At 36.5% G+C, this 24,304-nt stretch overlaps 2 protein-coding genes across 2 annotated transcripts; both read right to left on the bottom strand.

Moving 5' to 3' along the window:
• Positions 1 to 5,310: 5,310 nt before the first annotated feature.
• On the bottom strand, positions 5,311 to 9,083 carry LOC146609324 (C-type lectin domain family 4 member E-like). Its single transcript, XM_085346994.1, has 6 exons — positions 9,053 to 9,083; positions 6,528 to 6,596; positions 6,330 to 6,389; positions 5,802 to 5,953; positions 5,602 to 5,702; positions 5,311 to 5,479 (listed from the first exon to the last, which is right to left on the bottom strand). Exons 1-6 carry the CDS (start codon positions 9,081 to 9,083, stop codon positions 5,311 to 5,313), a joined length of 582 nt encoding a protein of 193 aa, XP_085203120.1.
• Positions 9,084 to 11,404: 2,321 nt separating this feature from the next.
• Positions 11,405 to 22,334, bottom strand: LOC146609323 (uncharacterized). The gene is made up of 8 exons (XM_085346992.1): positions 22,304 to 22,334; positions 21,912 to 22,022; positions 20,326 to 20,403; positions 20,083 to 20,154; positions 19,867 to 19,932; positions 19,528 to 19,679; positions 19,304 to 19,428; positions 11,405 to 11,579 (listed from the first exon to the last, which is right to left on the bottom strand). The coding sequence occupies exons 1-8, from the start codon at positions 22,332 to 22,334 to the stop codon at positions 11,405 to 11,407; spliced, it is 810 nt and encodes a 269-aa protein (XP_085203118.1).
• Positions 22,335 to 24,304: the final 1,970 nt, after the last annotated feature.

The raw sequence follows: 24,304 nt of genomic DNA, 5'->3' as shown, positions 1-24,304 counted from the left end.
TGCTGTAAGATTGTGTTACTGTTATGGAAAAGAGACGTTTTTCTTCATTTTTGCAAAATTTTCAGCGTGACCATCTACTTTTGATTTGACAGCAGCAGGATGCTCCTTTGATCCTGTTTCCTTAATCAGAGAATAAAAAACACGTCAAAGACAAAATATAAAACTTACTCATGTTTATTTCAGGAAGTTGTGGGCTTGTAGTTTGTATTGGGCTGCACGGTTGTGTTACTGTTATAAAAAAAGAGATTAAAAAAATGTTTTTCATAGATTTTTTCAGGCAGGAGGATGGTCCTTGTGTCATGCAGCTGTATATTTGTTTACGCAATTGTTTTCTGCAGATACAAATGTGTTCAAAATTCATAACGTACTAATTTTTACTTCAGGCTCCGGGCATGTGGGCTGCACTGTACTACATGGTTTGATTTCAGGAGGTCTCTCTAAAAAACAAAAAAAAAATAAAAAAAATAATTAAAAACAATAATTATTCATCAGGATCAGTTATGAGAATCACCATAACTTAAATATTAAAATGTTGGGGGGAAAAAAGCTAAGCAACATTTAATAATATAAATAATACTGTGTTATGTGATTAAATTCCAGAGGTCACAAACAAAAGTTTAGTACAAAATCACAGTGTAGTCTCATGTTCTTACCTGTGACATCAGCTTTTACAGTTTCCTGCTTCATCTCAAGGTTTCTGAGCATGTCCCTGGTTTTCAAAAGCTCCAACACTTATTAAAGCAATAAAGATAAAATAAGAAAAAATCTATCAGTAATATATTTGGTTTCACTTTATATCTGTATCTGAATTAGATTTTCCAGAGTCTAAAGCCAATGAGAAGATTTTTGTTACCAGAACCTCTTGTTTCAGTACACCTGTAGTCTTGATTTTTTTCACATTTGAGCATGCTTTGGTGGGATGCAGGTAAAGAATATGTGCATATAACCAGAGAGCAAAGTAACTTCTTTAATCATAGAATCATTGGCTATTGACCTGAATGCGTAATGCTACCAATTCTAAAGTTTTTATAATAAAACTGTATAGGTAAATGAAGCTTTTAAATATTAGATTTTTTAATTGAATATAATTTGTATATATGCTAATATTAAAATTTAATAAAGTTAATGTTAAAAATACGACGCAAGGCAGGCATTCTTCTTCCACTGACGGCTACGGATGTGTTGCGTGAGATTCATGAAGAAGAATGTCTGATTTTTAACTTAGCTTACAAATAAAATAACATAATAAATAACAATAAAATAATATTAATTACGGCAAAAATCATGTGCTAAAAACACATTCATAAGTGGTTGTGCTATCCATCCAATTAATGAATTTGGTAACAGCTTTTATTAACCTTAATAAATAAAATTTTTGATTTGATGCTGATTGTCATAGCAAAGCAGGTGATAGTATAGCTCACTGGCCTTTGTTAACAGCTGATTTTCTGTTACTAATTATTTCTCTTTTAAATAAAATGCTGGACAAATTTGTCCTGAAGCCTGGATTTTAAAATGAAAGGATTTCATATGATGCAGATGAATTAAAAAGTCATAAGTTAAGTTGTTCCTTCACAATTTTATAATAAACATTTTGATTGCTAATTAATTTACGGTAGATCAGACACGTATTTAATTAAAGCTACATGAATAAAACTACAAACTCACAGAGATAAATTACCACGAGAGCCGATACCAGGAGAACACAGACAACCAGCACGGCCACTCTGAGCTTTAACACATTGTTTGATTTTGCATGTTGGGAGTGAAGAGCTTCACCTGATTCAGAGGAGACAGAAAGTGAACACACAAGTACATAAACATTTAATAAACAGTTCTAACTCTAGTGCATCTGAGGACAGATGTAAAGATATATGTTTGTCTTGTTTAAAATGAAAGAAAAAAGTTAAAACAGGTAAGAATCACAGCTGGATTAGACCAACGAGAAACATGACAAAGTGTATATTACATAACAATAAGGCTGACTTCTTCAAATGACCTTTTTGATATATTTATATTTTAAAATTCTAAGTAAAAGATTAAGATATTTCCATTTCAGTACACGTTACGTTCTATTACAGTGTTGTTCACAAAAATGTATAAAAAGTTTTTCTCCTCCCTGTTGATTTACCACCACATTAATGTTCTGACCTTCTATGTATTTCTGTGGACGGCTCATCATGCTGAGGCTTCAGCTGACTTCAAAGTTAGTCCAACTGTGTCTTATTATTTTAATCAATTCCTTCAATATTTACTGAAAATTCTGCATCAAGATTCACCTCTGCAACCCTCACCTCAGGCTTTTCAAAGAAAAATGAAGCACAACACCTGTCACAGCTCTCTGTTAAAAAAAAAACTTCCTGTCGACTTTAAAGTATGGGGGGAGGGTCTATCTACAGCGCAGATCATCTATTTCAAGACAAAACCAAAGAGATACTAGAGCAGAAAAAATATTACCGCCAGAGAAGCTTCTCAAACTGCAGTTAAAAAAACCCCCAAACCTGTTCAACACAAATGTTTGAAAACTCATTTCAAACATTTGCTTAGCTACATGCACGACAAATTCTATTATTAACACATCAATAATTGCCATCTTTTATGGAAAATGGGAAATGTTTCTATAAAAACAGAAAAAAAGACAAAACAAAGCTGTTGGTCAGTCCTAACTAACTCTCTACAATCAGTGTTGAGCACCTGTTGGCGCTTTTGCCTTCACTCTGCGGTCTATCTCATCCCAAATCATCTCAATTGGGTTTAGGTCAGGTGACTGTGGAGGCCAGACCATCGGGTGCAGCACTCCATCACCCTCCTTTTTGGTCAAATAGCCCTTACATAGCTTGGACGTGTGTTTGGGGTCATTGTCCTGTTGAAAAACTAAATGATGGCCCAACTAAATGCAAACCAGGTGGGATTGCATGTTGCTGCAGGATGGTGTGGTACCCATGCTGGTTCAGTGTGCCTTCAGTTTTGAATTAATACCCAAAAGTGTCACCAGCAATGTACCCCCACACCATCACACCATGCATGTAAAGACCATCTGTTCATCCTTTCTGCGCTGCACAAAGACTCAGTGGGTGGAACCAAAGATCTCAAATTCTTACTCAGACCAAAGGACAGATTCCACTGGTCTAATGTCCACTCCTTGTGTTTCTTAACCCATACAAATCTATTTTAGTTGTTGCTTTTCCTTAGTCATGGTTTCTTAGCAGCCTTTGACGGTAAAGGCCTGATTCATACCGTCTCCTCTAAACAGTTGAAGTAGAGATATGTCTGCTATTGGAACTCTGTGTGGCATTTATCTGGGCTCTAATCTAAGGTGCTGTTCAGAATCAGAATCAGAATACTTTATTGATCCCTGGGGGAAATTATTTGTGATTTATGAAGCTGGTGACTTGGACAAATTTATCCTCAGCAGCAGAGATGACTCTTGGTCTTTGTTTCCTGGGGCCGTCCTCGTGTGAGATGGTTTCATTGTAGCACTTGATGGTTTTTGTGACTGCACTTGGGGACACATTCAAAGTTTTAGCAATTTTCTGAACTAACTGACCTTCAGTTCATAAAGTAATGATGGACTGTTGTTTCTCTTTACATAGCTGCTTGGTTCTTGCCATAATATAAATTCTAACAGTTGTCAAATAGGGCTGTCAGCTGACTTCTGCACAACACAACTGATGGTCCCAACCCCATTAAGAAGACAAGAAATTGCACAAATGAACCCTGACAAGGCACACCTGTGAAGCAAAACCATTTCAGGTGACAACATCATGAAGCTCATTGAGAGAAGGGCAAGGGTTTGCAGCGCAGTCAACAAAGCAAAGGGTGTCTACATTCACAAATCTGAAATTTCCAGATTGGCGTCCAGGTACACACCGGCTCACTCCTTGGCGGCCGCTTGGAGCCTGGGGCTCGCTCGGGCCACTTCGGGGGTGGGGTGCCCCCGGCCTCTCGGCCTGGGGCTCGGTCACTCAGGCACGGCTGGCTGCCGGCGGAGCTCACGGGCGCGTCACTGCAACTCCCCCTGGCTTCTGCTCCGCGGCTGCTGAGTGAGCCCTCATCTGGGACTCTCCTCAGCTCTTTCTGGGACAGTGGCGCGGCTGCCCCTCTGTTGGTCTTCCTTGGTCTCTTGTGTTCTGGGGGCCTCTGGATGTCTGGAGTTTTGATCTCCTCCATACCTGCTTCATGCCCTGGAGGACGGGGCTGTGGCCCCCCACACCCTCTAGCAGATCATTACATGAAGGAACCTTTTAAAAAAAAAACAAGCGCGTCCATGCTCACAGGTGTACACACGGGTGATCACACCCACAAACTACACCCTTTTTGGCTCCTACCTCAAAGCACACTGTGTTCTGTTGATCTTATGTGCTGCACAATAATGTTTAATATTTAGTATTTACTGTCATATTCCCATATATCATTGTGATGTTGTTTATTCTATTACTCTTGTTCTCTTCTGCTTGTTTTCTTTTTTCTTTCTCAGCAGGTGATCCAGGTGATTGATATATGCATTTTTTATTTCTTTTTTTTCTTTTTTTTTCCTTCTCATTCTGTTGGTTTTTGTTTTTTGCCCTTCTCCCTCTTCTCAGCTGTTTCTCTTTCCCTCTTTCTTTCTCCCCTTCTTTCCCCCAGTCAAGTCTGTCCCGTATTCAGTAAGTGAAAATAAAATAAACAATAAAAGGTGAATCAAATGGACCATTACGGCAAGGCTGGGATGGTCAATTTGGTAAAGTAAATCCGTTGGGCATCTTTCTTTGCCTTTAGACAACAATTCTGATGGCAAAAGAGCCAAACGGGACAGGCAAAAAAAACCAACCCCCCCCCCAAAAAAAAACCAAAAAAAAACAAACCTACTTATTCTGAGTAACACTGAAGTCTCTTTATGTAGTTTAATTTAATTTTCTTACAGGCAAAATTTTCAGATATTGACCTGCAGCACCATCTGCCTCATCAGTGTTTGTTTTGACTCCAGGCTCATTTGTCTTTAGATGTAGTACTTTTCTTTAATATAGATACACAAAACATATTTAGTTTCAAAAGACAGTTCAATAACACATTATCCAGGAAATTATTTATGTAAAAAAAAAAATTCCCTGGTAACTTTTAGCACATAATACATGAATAAGAAAATCAAGTGCAAAATAATGTGAATAATAATAATTCACATTTATTTCATTATAAACAGTGTCTATAATTTTTTTTTCTTTAAACATTTCTGAATGGAAGCTTTAAATGTTTGCAGCATTAGCTTTGGAAAAATTGTCTCAATGTGTCCTTTACTTCCACTGTTTTCTTTTTTTAATGCTGAACTGAATTTTAGACGCACACAGCCACAGCTGCTTTCTCACAAATACTTCTAAGAGTTAATTTGCAGGAATAATCAAACCAAAACATTATCCCATTGTGCCCCATCATCGCACAGTCCTCTCCATCAGGATCTTGCACGGGCATATTATTTGGCTCAGTAAAGAACCAAAATGTCAACCTATGGGATGAAGAACAGAATGGGCATTAACTGTAAAAGTTAAAGTTGAACTTTGATTTTGAAAATGGACAAATTCAGAATTTGTTATGTGTGTGTGTGTGTGTGTGTGTACTGAATCAAACCTTTCATTCAGTGGTGAGCCGTCCACCCACAGCCATCTGCCCTCTACTGCTGAGTCTGTCAGTCCGATCCAGAATTTTCCATTTTTTTTCTGCAATAATATCTAAACAGGAACATTTGATCAAATTATTTTATGAAACTTTCTGTTCCGGAATGATGAAACATGAGGGTGAGAACATGAACCTGCAGCAGTGTTTCATACCTGCTCCTCACTGCTGTCTATCTTAACCAGGTCTCCTCCTTTAGTGATACATTCAGTTCTGCTCTTATTCCAGGAGGATGACTTGGTGGAGAAATAATAGCACTTTCCTCCATGTTGCTCCCAGCCCTCTTCACATTTATAACATGAATCATCTTTGAAGAGATTACGTCAAACACTTCAGTCAGACGGAAGAAATCACTGTTCACGACTTACTCCACAGTTACAGTCTAACGTACTGTTTATATCAGTCCATCAATGTTTCTTTAATCAGAGGATAGCAAATATATCAAAGAAAATATATAAAACTTGCTCATAGTTATATCAGGAAGTTGTGGGGTTGTAGTCGGTATTGTGCTGTGTGATTGTTTTACTGTTATAGAGAAGAGATGAGAGATTTTTTTTTTAAATATTTGCAAAATTTTCAGCATGATCATCTACTTTTGATTTGACAGCAGCAGGATGCTCCTTTGATCCTGTTTCCTTAATCAGAGGATAAAAAACATGTCAAAGACAAAATATAAAACTTACTCGTGTTTATTTCAAGAAGTTGTGGGCTTGTAGTTTGTATTGGGCTGCACGATTGTGTTACTGTTATAAAAAAGAGATAAAAAAATTGATTTTCATCGATTTTTCAGGCAGGAGGATGGTCCTTGTGTCATGCAGCTGTATATTTGTTTATGCAATTGTTTTCTGCAGATACAAATGTGTTTAAAATTCATAACGTACTAATTTTTACTTCAGGCTCCGGGCATGTGGGCTGCACTGTACTACATGGTTTGATTTCAGGAGGTCTCTCTAAAAAACAAAAAACAAATTAAAAAACAGGCACGTTAACAGTCTCCAAGTGTCTCAGTGTTGTTTATTCACCTAACTGTTTGATAACTGTATATCTCTGACATGAGGTTTTTCTTTTTCTTTTTTTTTTTGTGTCCCGTTTGGATCTTTAGCCATCAGAATTGTTGTCTTAAGGCCAAGAAAGATGCCAAGCGGATTTATTTTACCAAGTGGATCATCATGGCCTTGCCATATTGGTCCATTTGATTGACCTTTATTATAATTATGAATTTATTTTATTTTCAGTTGCTACAAACGGGACAGACATGACTGGGGGATAGGACAGGGAGAAAGAATGAAAGAAAGATTGCTTGTGGTGTACCCCAAGGGTCAGTTTTGGGTCCAAAATTCTTCAACTTGTACATTAACGACATCTGTAAAGTGTCCAAAGTATTAAAAATGGTTCTCTTTGCTGACGATACAAACATTTTTTGCTCTGGTGATGATCTGCAGAATTTATTGGAGGATATGACTAATGAAATAAGTAAAGTGAAGTTCTGGCTTGATAAAAACAAATTATCATTAAATTTGAATAAATCTAAACTTATGTTATTTGGAAATAGTAGTTTAAATACAAATGCAAAGATTCAAATAAATGGTGTTGATATTGAAAGAGTCAGTGAAAATAAATTTCTGGGGGTAATAATAGATGAAAAACTTAACTGGAGAGCTCACGTAAGATATATTAATTCCAAAGTATCACGAAGCATTGCAGTACTAAACAAGGCAAAACAGGTATTCGACAGAACATCACTTCATATTCTCTACTGTTCACTGGTTTCACCATACTTAAGCTATTGTGCAGAGGTCTGGGGCAATAACTATAAAACCACATTACATTCACTTTTTACTCTTCAAAAGAAAGCAATTCGAATCATCCACAATGCAGGTTATAGGGAACATACAAACTCACTATTTTTGCAGTCTGAAATATTGAAAATTGACGATATAGTGAAATTCCAAACAGCACAAATTCTATTCAAAGCAAAAAATAAAGAACTGCCAGGTAATATTCAGAGTATGTTTTTTTTGAAAGAAGGAAGTTATAATTTAAGGGTTTTTTGTAACTTCAAAACAATGAAGGTACGTACTACAAGAAAAGGCTTTTGTGTTTCTGTTCAAGGAGTGAAACTATGGAACAAACTGAATATGGAATTAAAGCAATGTCCAAACATAAAACTGTTCAAAAAGAGTTATAAAAATATGATCTTCTCGATCTATAAAGAAAAGGAAAATATTTAAATTAAGTGAATGTCTCTATTTAAAAACAAACAAACAAAAAATTCATGATGTGATATTATAGTATATAGTATATCAGAAATCTGTTCACTATTTTTATTACAAATTATATCAGTAAGGAAGCTGACTAAATATTCACTGATAATTTATGGGACAGGGGTGGGATTAAATAAGTGTATACTTCTTCCCACTCCCTTTCAACATGTAAATTAATCAGAATGTTTTTTTGTATGTAATTTGTATAGTATATATATATTTTTTCTCTCATTTCTTTTCTAAATGTACTTGTATATTGTTCACATGTTGAAATAAATTACCAATCAATCAATCAATCAATCAAAGAGAGGGAGAGAAAGAAAACCAAAGGGGAGAAGAGACGGTGAGAAGGGGGGGAAGAAAGAAAACAAACAAACAAACAAAAAAAAACACCTGGATCACCTGTATGGAGAAAAAAAAACCAGAAGAGAAAGCAAACAACAAAGAGCAACATAATAATAAAAAAAAAACGGCACCATCACAATTAACTAGCTAGCAGTAGATATCAGTAGATACTAAATAATAAACGATATTGTGCAGCACGCAAGATAGACAGACATGAGGTTTTTTCACATTTTCGTATGATAAAACCCAGAAAACAGGCTTAAGATATTTTACCCAAAAGAGTATTGTTTAATTTCACAACACGTTACGTTGTATGAAAACAACATTGTTCACAAAAAGTGTGTATTTTCTCCTCCCTGTTGATTTACCACCACATGCTGGTTTTTAAGGTTCTTAACGGTACTGCACCTCCTTACCTGGCAGAGCTTCTTAGCATTTACCGCCCCAGGAGATCTTTGAGGTCAGCAGACCTGATGCTTTTAGATGTTCCCAGGTACAGATTAAAGACTAGGGGAGAGAGGGCTTTTGCTGTGGCTGCACCCAGACTGTGGAACAGTTCCTCCTCACATCAGATTCTCCACAAGCCTAGGAACTTTTAAAACTGCTCTTAAAACTCACCTCTTCTCATTGGCTTTTAGCAAGGTTTAACTTACTGTATTAACTTATTGTTTTATCAGTGAGGTGTTTTATGTACTTGTGTTTAATTGTATTTTATATTTGTATTTTATTGTACAGCACTTTGGTCAGCCTTGGTTAAATAAACTTGACTTGACTTGACTTGACATTAATGTTCTTACCTTCTATGTATTTCTGTGGACGGCTCATCATGCTGAGGCTTCAAGCTCCTGACTTCAGAGTTAGTCCAACTGTGTCTGAATCACAATAAAAAAACAACAAACCAATTATTTTAATCAATTCCTTCAATATTTACTGAAAATTTAGCATCAAGATTCACCTCTACGACCCTCACCTCAGGCTTTTCAAAGAGAAGTGAAACACAACACCTTTCACAGCTCTGTTAAAAAAAACAACAACTTCCTGATGACTTTAAAGGATGGGGAGGAGAGCCTATCTACAGCGCAGCTCATCTATTTCAAGACAAATTCAAAGAGATACTAGAGCAGAACAAATTATTTCAGCAACAAAGCTTTTCAAACATCAGTTAAAAAACCTGCTCAACACTAATGAGCTGTACGAAAACTAGTTTCAGTTCGTTAAGCTACAAGTATGACAAATATTATCATTAAAACATCAATATTTGTGTTTATTTACCTTAAACACAACAATAAAATATAACAAAGTGGAACAGAAGACCAGTTACTGTATATTTAACAATAAGAATAAATGTTATGATAGGAACTTTTATGCCTTTCTGGCTTAACATGCTAAACATTTTCTTGTGCATGACTCAAGTTGTGTTTTGATTTTTGTCAGAAACTTTGAATTTTAGTTTTTCACAATAAACTTTCAAATGTTTATGAAAAGACATTTCTGTCCTGCTTGTTTACTATTTACTACTTTACTACTTCACAGTGTAGCTTTATGGAGCTACAATGACATTAAATGTGTTTGTCAATTATTAAGATTTCTCTCACTGCACACTCCACATTTCAATAACAATTTAATTTGTCTTTCATTTAAAATTATAAAATTAATTATTTTCAGTATCATCATGGTCAGCTAAGCTCTGGTGGTCCATTTTTAGTTAATATGATTTAAAACAACAAAATATGATTTAGTAATAATGGCAGTTTACTCTAAGTTTTGTTCCCAACTTTCTTTGAAAAAGTAATAAATGTTTTGAGAAAAAAAACTTAATAAGAAAAGCTGGGTAATAATGGATGTGAGCCATCATATCAAATTGCACTGATGGTCCAAGTTTAATCCAGTTTTATAGTATAGTATAGGAGTATCCCATTCTTACCCGTGATATTGCAGTTTTACAAACTTCAAGGTTTGTGACTTTTTCTGTGGGTTTTTTTTTTTTTTTTTAGCTCAAACAACTGTTTAAGAAATTTAATGCAAATCTATAGCATTTTAGATTCACTAAACTTGATAAAAAATACATCAGATTAAAAATTAGCAATTCAACCTAATTCTTTAGTACCTTTCTAGCATCTGTTTTAATTCTGCTTCTACAACTCACTAGTTGGGGGTTAGGTTAATTTTTTTAAGTACTTTTTTAGTTTCTATTTTCATTCTGCCTCTAGTGCTAATTTTATTCACCAATAACATTTGCACAGGTTGTGTTTGCATTCAGGAAAATGGTACAAAGTATAATATTTGAAAAAACGGCATATTAAAACCAGCCGCTATCCTCTGACATTTTGTGAATTCACTCAGTTTTGATTGAATTCACTATATCCAACAAACAATTTGCTTGTTTGTTGAAAAAAAAAAGTAAATAATTTTACCTTCAACATTTTCAGACATGTGTACCATCAACTCCAGTAAATCAAAAGTATAAAACTATAATAATAACAAAAGGGCAAACCTTTAATTATAAATTAGGTCTTAACTAATGAGACTAACAACACTACAAGGAGGGGCTTGGCAAATATTGCCATGTAAACTCAGATAATAGTAGATATATATTTTTATCTTAATTTAGATGCTGGATTCATCTGTCTTGTAGCTTGTTTCTTTTTCTCGTTTTGAAATTAAAGTTGTGCCAACTGATTTAAAACAAAGAAGTCATAAGCTGGCCATGATGTTTATGCACACAGTATTTCACAACTTTTCCGTGAACATTCACTTCCTCTTATTTATGGTAAATCAGATAGCTGTGACAAACACAGCTGCATGAACCAAACAGGAAACAGAGCACACTGTGTACCAGACAACAACATGGGTGACTGAGGAAACCACTAGTTAAATTATCACATAATCTAAGAACACTAAGCACTACTTTCCCCTCCTGAGTTGATTGAGTAATATTGAAGTCTGTTTACGTAGTTTAAGTTTCTTACAGGCAAACGTTTCAGATGTCGACATGCAGCACATAATATTTATTCACATTTATTTTATTATACACGATGCAGAATTTCTTTTTTCACTGAGCATTTCTGAAAGGCAGCTTTAAATGTTTGTGGTATTAGCTTTACATACTCTGCTCAAGTTGTTTAAAAAAATACATGCTGACCTGAATTTTAGACACATACAAATATATGGTGTCCGACCACTGCTGATTTCTCACAAATACTTCCACGAGATCTTTTGCAGGAGTTATCAAACCAATACACTGGCCCCATCCTACCACAGTCCTCTCCATCAGGATCTTTCCCTTTCCAATCATCTGGCTCAAAAAACCTCCAAAATGTCAAACTAAAGGATGAAAAACAGAAAGAATGTTAAGAGTCAAGTAAAGTAAGTAAGTAAAAGCTGAACTATGATTCTGGAAATGAACAAAAGTGTTTTTGTAATGTGTTCAGTCTTTTTTACGCCACTATTGGATGTCATAAAACTTGTCTTCTCTTTCCCTGTGTTTGTGTTCTGTCCTGGTCTCTGTGTGTGTTTCCTCTCTTTCTTCACTTTCCACTTACCTCCTCACTCACTTTAATAAAATGCTACTGGGATTGTCTGATTTTTGCGGTCCCTTTTTTCCTCACAGTATAATGCACCTTAAGGTGACTATATATGTATATATTAGGAGTGCAACAATACTCGTATCGATATTGAACCGTTCGATACAGTGCTTTCGGTTCGGTATGCATATGTATCGAACAATACAAGATTTTTTATTTATTTTATCAACTTTTCTTCTGACGATGCTGTCTGTGTTGAGCGCTCAGTGGATCTGCGTTCGACTACTCCGCCTAGGCTGCACTGTTGAGTGCAGATCCACTGAGTGCAGCGCAAGCTAGCAAGACAGAAGCTAAGCTCGTTGCAACATGGCAACTGCCCCAACGCTATCCAAAATTGAACCTCCCCACCCTCATTCAGATCTGGCGTTTGGAACTATCTTGGTTTTTGTTAAAGATATTCTATTATCAAGGTACTCAGATGCAATGAAATATCACTCAGACACTTAGAGCAGTTTTAAACGTGCACGGGTGAGAGACTCAGGGAGAGACTCACACACCTCCTTGGTGCAGTCTGGCTTTATTTATACACATCATGAAGCATACAAAAAAGGAAATATCATCCTTATCTTGTCAAGAAAACAGGTGTGGTTTATCAAAAAACTTCGTGTTCTCTACAAGGTTGTTTCTTACTCGTGGGTGGCGGTTTCCTGCTAGTGTGAAGGCAAACAGTGACAATGTGAAGGCAAAGACTGATAATGTGAAGGCAAGCAGTTTCCGTTATAAAGTAGGGAGCCAGCAATTAAAATATGCAGCTGGTTGAGTACAGAACAGAAATATAAACACTCTTAGCTGATTATTATATGAATAATAAAATCTTTAAGAGCAAAAATACTCTGACATTCCCTCCTGTTGTTTAGATTTCTCACATGACAGTACTGTTATTTTTGTCAGTTCATAACCTCTTGTCTAAACATTTTCGGTTTGAACGTCATAAAACAGTCCTGTGTTCAATTAAACTAAACATTACTGTATGGATCATCTTTCAAAATTTCTTCCATTTGAGACGTCATCACATAAGCATTGATAGAAGTTGTCACCATGTTTGATACCATTTTCTTCAGACAGGGTACTACACATGTTGTGAAAACACATAATAGTAAAAGCAAAAATGCTATTCCAACAAGTCCTTTAATCAGTAGGGACTTCCATGAACCACCTAGTAACCATGTCAACCAATCATCAGTGCTTGTGACATAGTCTTGTTGTTCAGCATCTTTAATCTTTCTCAAGGTGTTCAAAGCGTCGGTCATGTTTTGTGAGTGTATGTTGTCTGGGATGTATGTACAACATGTAGTGTCAAACAATACACACAAACCTTCTTCAGCTAGAATCATGTCTAGTGCGACTCTGTGTTGCATCACTACAATGCGTATTGCGTCGATTTCTTCATTTTGCGCTTTGTTGATTTTCATTGAAGCATTGACAGTCCAAATCGATAGTCAAGTGTCTCGATCCTCAGCATGTTTTTCCCAACTCCTACCCAAGGGAACAAGGAGTGGAGGACTTTCTGACCATCAGTCCATAGTTTGAAGTTCTTGGGCACATCTGATCCATAGACTGAGTCATGTGGCATTACTTCAGTGACTTCAGCAACTTCACGTTTTGCTCTTGACGTGTGTGTCTCTGCTGTGATCTTGAAGGTGTGGTCTGAAATTAGTACTGGTGCACACAGACCGGTGGAGTTCGGTGGGAGCATGAAGTAGGTTTTAGGCCCGCAGGCCCAAGCGGCTCCCTGGACCCAGAAAGTTCCATTTTTGAAGGTGTGTATTCCTTTGGATTGGGTCAGGTCAAGTGTCTGTGTGCAGTTGCGGTTTCGTCCAAGTTTCCTGTTTCCATCGGAGAAGTTGAAACACATTGGGTGTTGTATGTCCGGCGGCAAAACTATGGCGAATGATTTGTTTTTTGTGTTGTTGGCTTTTGACGTTTACCCAATGTTTTTCGTTGCAGGTGTAGTTCCAGTTCGTCAGATTGTAGGCACAAGGGGTTGTCTGTTCAATTAGGATACGTCGTTGTGAAAGTGGTTTTGTGACACGTTTGACGTCTGTGTCACTACACCATGGAATTAGGTCTTCTTTCTTTGTGCTTTGACCTTTTAGGGTCAGTCCTGTTGCCATCAAATCTCTGCGTGTGCAATTGCCAGTTGTTGCTTTGTTGAACACACACATCGCTTCGTCAAGTTCAGGTGCCTTTCCATATATTGTTGCGTGTACGGCTGTTGTTGGCATATGTGAACATACATAGCATTCCGTGCTGTTGTCGGTGCGTGTTCTATCATACACATATCTATACCACGCGTTGTTCATCCATGGGTGGTTATGGTCTTGGTTCAGGTCACGTAGATGCGAATTATCATGTGTCCATCTTTTTTGCAGGTGGTGTTGTTTATTTCCTCTCATCTGGGTGAGTGTTAGTAGGCTCACTAGGAGCGCAATGCTGGCCACTAGGAGGACAAGTGTCTTCATGATGACCAGGCACACCTAGACTTCTGGTGAGTAGACTATTGGCGAGAAGTAAAAAAGGGCGGGATATACCCAATCAGCCCTTCCCTTCACCAATAGATCACCTAGAAGCCAGGGGAGCCGGCGTCTAAGCGTCTGGATTGTCACTCACTTTTTTACAGTGGCTGTGGTGGATCCAAGATGGTCTTTCTGCTATTTTGCAGGCAGTGGGTGTGGTAAGTAGGACTTGGTATGGGCCCTCCCACCTTGGTGAACTCCAATTCTTTCTCTGGAGTACTTTGATCAGGATCCAATCACCTGGTTGTAACCTGCAAGACACTGGAGAGAAATCACTCGGCAGTTGGTTGTTTAACACAATCTCTTTATTTTCAAACAGTTTAGTCATCCATTCTGCTAGGGTAGTTTCCCTTATTGATTCATTAATAGGTTCACTGGTAATTGGCAATGGAAACGCTCTCCCGTGGATGATTTCAAAAGGTGTAAGTTTCTGAGAACCTTGTGTTATTCTCATCCACATCTTTACTAGGCCTAGACATTCAGGCCATGGTCTTCCTGTTTCTTCCATGCATTTTCTTAATCTCTGTTTTATTGTGCCGTTAGTTCTTTCCACTAATCCTGCGCTTTGTGGGTGATATGCACAGTGATGTTTGATGCTAAATCCTAGAGCTTCAGAGACTTTGCTGATGATGTCATTAACAAAATGTGTTCCATTGTCTGACCTTATCAGACTGGGAATGCCATATGTGGGGATGAAGTGATTGCATAAACACTTTGCCACTGATATTGCATCTGCTCTTTTTACTGGATAGATTTCTGGCCATTTTGAAAATACATCTATAATTACTAGAGCATATCTTGATGCTTGGCATTCGTTAAGTTCAATAAAATCCATGTGGATTGTATGGAAAACTAGCCTCTCTTAGGTCTTAAGTTTCCTTGTGAGTTGTGTTGTTTTTTTTTTTGGTTTTTGTTTTTTGACAGAATAGGCATGTTCTTACAAATTATTCGCTAAAGTTTCAAAATTTATAGTGTGTATTGCATTGTTTATCTATACTATATCTCCCTCCTGTTGACACAGGTGTTTACCTCATGTGTCACTACAACCGCTGTCCTGTGTAATGACTCTGTTAATATAGGTTTTCCATCACAGACCATTAAGTCATCTTTCAGTTTACTCCACATTTCAGCCACTTGTTTTGTTCAGTGATTGTTGCAGCTTGTTGTTCGGTTTTTAGTACATCAAGTGGTATTTGTAGGCAGTAGTTGGTTTCTAGTAGCTCTGCCGATTGTTTGCAGCCTGTTTTGCTGCTTGTTCTGCAAAATTATTTCCTTTTGTGACAATATAATTGTCTTTTTGATGTGCTCCACATGTGCACAGTGCCAATTGTTTTGGCAAGGTGATCACTTCCAGCAAGATTTTTTTTTCTTCTCTATAGATGGAACATTACATTCTCACTTGAGGCATTTTTAGATAATTTCTAGTTTTTCAAAGAATTCACACATCTCACACATCTTACATATTTTAAACAAGTATTGTCACAAATTTGTTTCCAAATCAACAAAATAAAATAATCAAACAAAACCGAAAACATACATGAGTCAGGACCCAAAAAGAAAAATGCTGCTACTGAAACAGAGCAGACATGTGAGGGAAAACTGAGCTCACAGACAGCTGCATGTGTTGGCTTTTATGCAGCTTCTGCTCTAAAAACAAATAAATAAAAAATAAAAGAAAATGTGTAACATGCTCATCAACTTAGCGGTGTCCACATATTTAATTCAGCTTCACAATCCTGTAACTTTAGCTGTTGTCTACAGGGTTTGGCTTATTAGTTGTTACTATAGATGTGCTCTATATCTCAGTAATATTTTATCCAGGTTTTCAAGCATCTCAAGTGCCTCTATGCACCTAAGTAGTTTAGATATTTCCTTTATTTTCTTCATCTCCTATGTCATTATACTGAGTTTGAGCAAACCTTAAGCTTGATGCAGACCACTTCATAACAATTGTCCATCTCACATCATACTGACTAGGTTACTTCTTATTATTATCATCTTTTTCTTTCCATATAATAACAACAGTATATTACAACATTTTATCAGTGTATATAAAAGTGTATATTACTATACTACTACTGAGCCAATTTAATAGTTGGGATCATCTTACTCAGCAAACAGATAACTTAGAATTCATCCAATCTGTACAAATTTGCTTCTTCTCTGAACAGGTTTGTGCCTACTTTTTAGACTGGTCTTCTGTTTGCCTCATCTCAGATCCAACCTTCGGTCACTTTCATTCTTTCTGTTGCATGTCTAACCAAGCAATTTATTATTATATATTTTATTTTTTATTTTGTGTCCATCAAGGGCTTCGGGTGATCTGCAGCTTCACCTTTTCCCAAGCTGGAGACATTTACCTTTTCACACACTTTCCTTGGCTGACCAATGACACAGCCTTAATGTACCTTATGCATCTCTCTATTTTATTTTAAAAGGTTTTCGTGTGAATTATTTCCTTTTATTTATTTTATACATTCTGGGCATGAACGTCTTGCCAACTATGTTTCATTGTTAATATAAGTTTACAGGTTGTTATCCTTCCTATTATTAGTTTCAATACATTAAAAATAAGTTCTAATGTAATTTTGTCTTTATTTATTTTATTTTTGTACTTCTTATATTTATATCTATTCGTTGAGGTCTGTTTCCAACCTTTTTAAACTACTTTGATCTCTAGTTTTCACTTAATAAGGGTTTTATCAGTCACTGCAGTTTGTCCGGCGCCTGGACATTTTTTCTCTAGCCACTGCTCGTCAGCAGTGAGTTTTGTTGATTTATTACCCATTTTTCTTTCTTATTATTTTTATTAGCTCATAGATATATTTACGTTTACACACACACATACACACCCGTGGTGCTTTCTCTGGCACGAGGAATGGGAGAGGCTATTGACACGGCCTTCTACTTTCAAGCTAGCCTTGAAAGCGGTGTCAATTTTATGTGATGAAACACAACCTTTTCCCGTTCCACCAGAACTCGAGCAACCAACGGTAAACAATTCGGTGGAGTAGTTCAGCCTCCTTAATGTGCTGTAAAATCAACTTACTCCACCAACAAAACAGTAAAACAACAGATTATACGCGTAATGAGTTTTTTATTCTGGGCAACACTGTGTCTTTCTACATTGCTCCAAGCCCTCTTTCAGGCGAGCTGCTTCGTAACCTCTACGAGTCCTTTTTCAGACGAGAATGTTACTATCCTGTCGTATTTTGACATTAAACTTGCTCCAAGCCCTCTTTCAGGCGAGCTGTAACCTCTACCAGTCCTTTTTCAGACGAGAATGTTACTTAATTAATCTGTCATACATTGACGGGAAACTATTTAATGTACAGACCACAGGTTGCCTCAGTCGTTTTGCGCAAGATGTGAGTGAGTGCTAAATATTCACCTGAGTTATTGTGTGGTTGCTTTGGTTTCCTTCATCAACCCCTGAAGTCGTGGACCTCTTATAAGAACGCTGGCCAGAACCCGAACGTCACGTCTCTGGACTTTATCCTCTGCCTGGAGAGGAGTCGACAGCGTGGGCTTCTCACGACGTCAGGACTTGACGAAGGTCTCCTATTGGAGCATTGAAAAAATATCAATGTCCAATCCGGCTCGAAGGACCAATTAAATGTTAAAGATATTCTATTATCAAGGTACTCAGATGCAATGAAATATCACTCAGACACTTAGAGCAGTTTTAAACGTGCACGGGTGAGAGACTCAGGGAGAGACTCACACACCTCCTTGGTGCAGTCTGGCTTTATTTATACACATCATGAAGCATACAAAAAAGGAAATATCATCCTTATCTTGTCAAGAAAACAGGTGTGGTTTATCAAAAAACTTCGTGTTCTCTACAAGGTTGTTTCTTACTCGTGGGTGGCGGTTTCCTGCTAGTGTGAAGGCAAACAGTGACAATGTGAAGGCAAAGACTGATAATGTGAAGGCAAGCAGTTTCCGTTATAAAGTAGGGAGCCAGCAATTAAAATATGCAGCTGGTTGAGTACAGAACAGAAATATAAACACTCTTAGCTGATTATTATATGAATAATAAAATCTTTAAGAGCAAAAATACTCTGACAGTTTTCATGTGAAGTATGACCCTGATGGTAAGCGCATCATGGACAAAAGTAAAACAGTATGTCGGATGTACCACGCAATGCTCAATTGGTGGGAACTAGTGTGTTAGCCCAGTTAGCTTGTTAACGTGTTGACGCCGTCCAGCCCCACGCACGGGGCGATGCGCGGTAACTCGTTAACGGAGATTTGTGGCGTTATGGCGTTAATGTAATTTTAACGAGATTAACGCTGACAGCACTAGTGGGAACACAACGAATATGACTGCACATTTACGCCGAAAAAATATTGGACCGTATAGAACCGAACCGTGAATTCTGTGAATCGTTGCACCCCTAATATATACATATATATCGATACTTTGGAGTCACGGTTCAATATTTTTTCGATAAAAAAAAATGTCCATGCCTTTTTAATTTGTCATTTATTAAAATTATAAATATATACTTTAACTCAAAAGTACAATTTTTAAATTTAATGTTGCTGAAAGAACAAAATAATAAAAATAATTAAATCTATCTAATCGAGGAATCACTCATCTTTGGAAAAGAGAGTTTATTACAGAGAAATGGCTCTTTCCAAAATAAAAGCTATACTATACGCTTCTTCTGGGCTATATTCTCAGCAGCATATTAAACATATCAGGTCCCCATAAGGAGAATCACGTGCTAACGGCTGTCTAAATGACTCGGGTAAAGTTTGTATCATGCGTGCTTGTTGTTTTTGTCTGCTTCAACTTGTCTGTGCACTAGGATGATGTTGGCGTTTATATAGATCTATCTATCGATCGATATATAGATATATAGATATATATATGTGTGTGTGTGTGTGTGTGTGTGTGTGTGTGTGTAATGTTGTATAATCTAATTAGATTGAATTAAACCTTTCATTTAGTGGGGAGCCATCCACCCACAACCATCTGCCCTCTTCTGCTAAGTCTGTCAGTCCGATCCAGAAAGGGATGTCATGTATCTCCATTTTTTGTTGAACATTTTTCCTCAAGAAATTCTAAACAGGAACATTTGATTAAATTATTTTGGGAATCTTTCAGTCCTGTGATACTGAAACATCAGGATGAGAACATGAACCTGCAGAAATGTTTTATACCTGCTCTTCTTCGCTGTCTATTTTAACCAGGTCTCCTCCTTTAGTTTTACATACAGTTCTGCTCTCATTCCAGGAGGATGAATTGGTGGAGAAGTAATAGCAATTTCCTCCATGTTCCTTCCAGTCATTCTCACATTTATAACATGGTTCATCTTTGAAGAGATTACAGGAAGATATTTCTTCAGGTGGAACAAATCATGTTTATGTTTGTGAGATTTGGAGGCAGAAGGAAGTGCCTCTGTGCTGCAGTTACAGTTTATCTTATCATTTCTGTCAGTCCATCAACTTTATTTCAATCACAGGATAAAAACATTGTCAAAGACAAAATCTAAAACTTACTCATGTTTACTTCAGGACGTTGTGAGGTTGTGGTTGTAGGCTTTATTGTGCTGTAAGGTTGTGTTACTGTTATGAAAAAGAAATTTAAAAAAGTTTACTCAATAAATTTTTCATCACAATCGTCTCTTTGTAGCAGGATGCTCTTTTGATCCTGTATATGTTTTTATTCCATCTCTTTCTGCAGATACAAGTCATGGCGAAAAGTTAATAACGTACTTATTTTCATTTCAGGCTGCAATGGACATGTGGGCGTCACTGTATTGCATGGTTTGATTTCAGCCAATTTCTCTGAAAAAAAATAAAACAAAAACAAAACAAACAAAAAAACAGAATAGAAAATGAATGTTGGGAAAGTAAAGTAAAAGTTTAGGAGAAATGTCGTGTTATGTGATTGAATTCCAGAGGTCATAAACAAAATTGAAAGTCCACAATTGCAGTGTAGGAGTCTCATTTTCTTACCCGTGACATGAATTTTTACAGTTTCCTGCTCCAGTTCAATTTTTCTGAGCATTTCCTTGGTTTTCAAAAGCTCAAACACTTAAATAAGAAAAAAAATGTAACTCAGTCAGTACTGTTTTTGGCTTCACTTAATCTCTGTAAAGAATATCTGCCTTTGATTTTCCAGAGTCAATAGCCAAGGAGAAGGTCTTGTTACTAGAACTGCTATTATTTCAGCAAACTTGTAGTCACGATTTTGTTCACACATGAGCAGGCTTTGGTAGCATGCAGGTAAACAATATACCCATATAAACAGAGAGTAGAGCAGGGGTGTCAAACTCAAATACACAGTGGGCCAAAATTCAAAACTGGAACAAAGTCGCGGGCTAACGTTAATATTTATTGAAAAAAAAAAAATCTTCCTCCAGATATAAGAATGAATCTTTTCTTATGGACTCAAACAAGTTTTGCTGAAAAACTGAATATGGAAAAGCAAAGCTTAATACTAAACAATATATATATTAGCTGTATAATACCAGTAGGCCAGCTCTAATAGTAATTTGGTATGGCTTCGCGGGCCAAATGTAATTAGGCTGCGGGCCAAATTTGGCCCGCGGGCCAGAGTTTGACACCTATGGAGTAGAGTAACTTGGCTGATTTTGGTTCAGCTTAAAATCTTCTTTTTTTTAATTGATGTGTTTATTTTTGTCTTGGACATCACTGATATGTGACAAAGAAGGTGTGAATTCCTTCAGATTTGGTCTGAGTGTGATAAAGAATATTTAACAAAACATCCTGTCAAAATTACATTCATGAGGTTGCACTAAAGCCGGTAATAAATTTCTGACATATTTTGATTATGTCATAACCTATTATAGATATGTTATAACACAATTTTCATCTTTTTTTAGTTATGAATTGATATTTCATTAACTGAATGCAGTATGAATCAAGTATTTTATTATATAACTGTATGGTAAAATCATATGTTTTAAATGTTATATAATTAGTATGTTTATGCTAATATTAAAAATTAATATAATTAATATGTTAAAATAAATGGCAAGTCAGACATTTAGTCAGACAACTTTCACTGATGGCTAGTGTGTTGCCTGAGACTCATGAAGAAGAATGTCTGAGTTGAAGTTAGATTATTTTTAACATGTCAATTACAAATAAAAATAACAAGTTAAATATGTTAACATAAATTACTATAAAAATAATTTAATGTAAAGTAAAACATTATGACTGACTATTTCTGACAGGTTTTAATAACTTTAATAAATACAAATTTGACTGTATATGTTGCTTCTGTAGCGCTACAGGAGCAAGAACTTGATGCTTATTGTGGAAATTAGGTGATAGTATAGTTCACTGGACATTATTAACAGCTAAATTACTGTTAAAAATGTTTTTATTTTAATTAAAATACAGGACAAATGTGTCCTGAAGCCTTTTAGAATTTTAAAATAAAAGTATGATGTAGATTAATTAAAAAGTCATAAATCACAATTTTATTGTAAAGATCCTGATTCTCATGTAAATTTATGATAAACCAGACACATGAAAAGCTACATAATGCTACATGAATAAAACTACAAACTCACAGAGATAAGTTACCACGAGAGCCGATACCAGGAGAACACAGACAACCAGCACGGCCACTCTGAGCTTTAACGCATTGTTTGATTTTGCATGTTGAGAATCAAGAGCTTGACCTGATTTAGAGGAGACAGAAAGTGAACACACGAGTACATAAACATTTAATAAATAGTGCTAACTCAACGCAACGGGAATCTTGACACACTGTATATTAGACATCAACACACTTTCTTATTTTTTTCATAAATTGATAAAACCCTGAACACAGGCTTAAAATATTTTAGCTACATCGGGATCATTTTCCACTACATATCACATTGTATGAAAACAGCATTGTTCATACAAAGTGTAGATTTTTCTCCTCCCTATTGATTTACCACCACATTAATGTTCTTACCTTCTTTGTATTTCTGTGGACGGCTCATCATGCTGATGCTTCAAACTCCTGACCTCAGAGTTAGTCCAACCGTGTCTGAATCACAAAAACAAAACATCAAACTGGTGCTAATATGGAATCAGTTCCTTCTATATTTAAAAGAAAGATTAGCATCAAGATTCACCTCCGCGACCCTCACTTCAGGTTTTTCAAGTGAACCACAACACCTTTCACAGCTCTCTGTAAAAAAACCAACTTCCTGATAGGTAGGGAGGAGGGTCTTTCTACTGCTTACTTCAACTATTTTGAAACAAATAAATAATACGTCTTTGTACATTTATTAATACAGCAAGTTTGATAATAATACAGTAATTATTTTTAGTTTCTATGCCTGACGTTACATTAGTGTATTATGACATGCTAAAGGTTTTCTCTTGCGTGAGTCAAGTTTTATTTTGCTGCACAGACTTGTAATTTTAGTTTTTTACAATAAACTACCAAATATTTTTTAAAACATGTTTCACTCTTGCTTGTTTAACACTATACAAACATTTCAGTAAGGACAGATCATTCAAAGGAATAAACATGATTCATTGATGAATAAAATATAGATAAATGTTTGGCGGTTTGCCCGTCTCAGCCGAACGGAACCCCAGCTGTGAAAGGGATTAGAGCAGGACCTGAGCCTATACGCTGATGGTGATGATGAAGGTGGCTTGAGAGATGAGAGGTGGAGATGGGGAGGAGGTGGGTCGCACAAAGGAGAAAGACAGATGCGCAGTGAGATATAAAGTACGTGGCATGAGTGCTGATTGGCCTGGAAAAGGCCGGGATAAGGTGATTGGACTAGACCAGTGATGACACAAACAGCTTGACAGTGTGGCAAAGTGGAAGTGATAAAGCTTATATTTAGCTGGCATAATCAAACTTTATCAAAATTTATTTTATTGCATTCGTGTTGACTTGGTAAAGTAAAACTGTGAATACGTTTGCTTTAAAGGGTATTTTACAAGCTGCAGAATAAACCTTTGTTTGTATCTTTTCACATTGGATTTTGATTTCTTTAACTGATTTGATTCTGATTCAGTTTTGACTCAGACAGTCAGAAATATTATAATTTTGATCATTTATCAGTACATATCCATATTTTTATATAAAAACAAAGCTGACACTTGTGAGACTTCATCAGAGGTGTGAGCATCACAGCAGACACCTTTGTGTCAACGTAACTGAGGAGAAAACAGAAAAACATGAAGGAGATTTTCCTGGCCTGTTTTTTTTATAGCAGATAAAATGTTACTTAAAAATATTCTGCAGTTGTTAAAAAATGGAAGAAAACCATGAAACAACATATGAACATTACCTGATGCTGCTGAGAGCAAATTTACAGAGGTTTTGTTGGAGACCCAGCTAAGTATTTTGCAATTTGGTATAGTTTGTAAAAGTTTTCTTCATACTGAACAGCAGAAATTAGGCTTTCTTGTCAGAGGTCATTTTTGAAAAAAAAAACAACAACCCCTAAACAGTGGCCTACAGCGCTGTAAACAATGGTAGACTGGTGCGCAATAAGCAAGCAAATAATTCAGAAAACAGAGATTTGAGATGGGAAACTGTTCTTGAAGTACACTGAGAGAGAGAGGGAGAGGGAGAGAGGGAGAGGGCGAGAGAGAGAGAGCTGTGCAGGAAGTGCCATTTTATTGTGGTGAAAACAATAAAATCACAAAACAGACAAAGTAGGAAGTGTACTTTTCATCCTCTTTTGCTGCTGGTTCAGTGAATTCTGGTTGGAGAGTGACGAAACCTACAGCTTCAGAATCTGTGAGATGTCGGATTCCAACACCCAACGGCATGTATATGTACGTGTCGTCGGGTGAACGGAGGGATGTGTTTGTGTCTGTGTTCACATCTTTGTGGAGAATCTGTTTACTTGCTCTCATTTGCTGTTTTAGCTGTTTGGTGGTTGTTGAAATGGTTTTGTGAGTTTTAACCTGAGATTCTGGGGTTTGTGGCAAAATACATTTA

Source organism: Diplotaxodon limnothrissa, linkage group LG22 (genome assembly GCF_057381915.1).
Source record: "Diplotaxodon limnothrissa isolate DT_005_m linkage group LG22, D_limnothrissa_male_GT1.1, whole genome shotgun sequence".
Lineage (NCBI taxonomy): Eukaryota > Metazoa > Chordata > Actinopteri > Cichliformes > Cichlidae > Diplotaxodon > Diplotaxodon limnothrissa.
The sequence above is the reverse complement of the archived record's forward strand: the minus strand, read 5'-3'. Positions and strand labels throughout refer to the sequence as shown.

What these genes read in the sequence shown, in the direction of transcription:
- LOC146609323 (XM_085346992.1), bottom strand. Translation starts at nt 22,334, where the DNA reads ATGATGAGCCGTCCACAGAAATACAAAGAAG. An exon ending in TCTCGTGGTAACTTATCTCT is followed by an intron (nt 20,404 to 21,911) that starts GTGAGTTTGTAG and finishes TTCTTATTTAAG; the next exon opens with TGTTTGAGCTTTTGAAAACC. An exon ending in GGCTCCCCACTAAATGAAAG is followed by an intron (nt 11,580 to 19,303) that starts GTTTAATTCAAT and finishes TTCATCCTTTAG; the next exon opens with TTTGACATTTTGGAGGTTTT.
- LOC146609324 (XM_085346994.1), bottom strand. Translation starts at nt 9,083, where the DNA reads ATGATGAGCCGTCCACAGAAATACATAGAAG. An exon ending in TCCACAGAAATACATAGAAG is followed by an intron (nt 6,597 to 9,052) that starts GTAAGAACATTA and finishes TTTGTTTTTTAG; the next exon opens with AGAGACCTCCTGAAATCAAA. An exon ending in TAGACAGCAGTGAGGAGCAG is followed by an intron (nt 5,703 to 5,801) that starts GTATGAAACACT and finishes GTTCCTGTTTAG; the next exon opens with ATATTATTGCAGAAAAAAAA.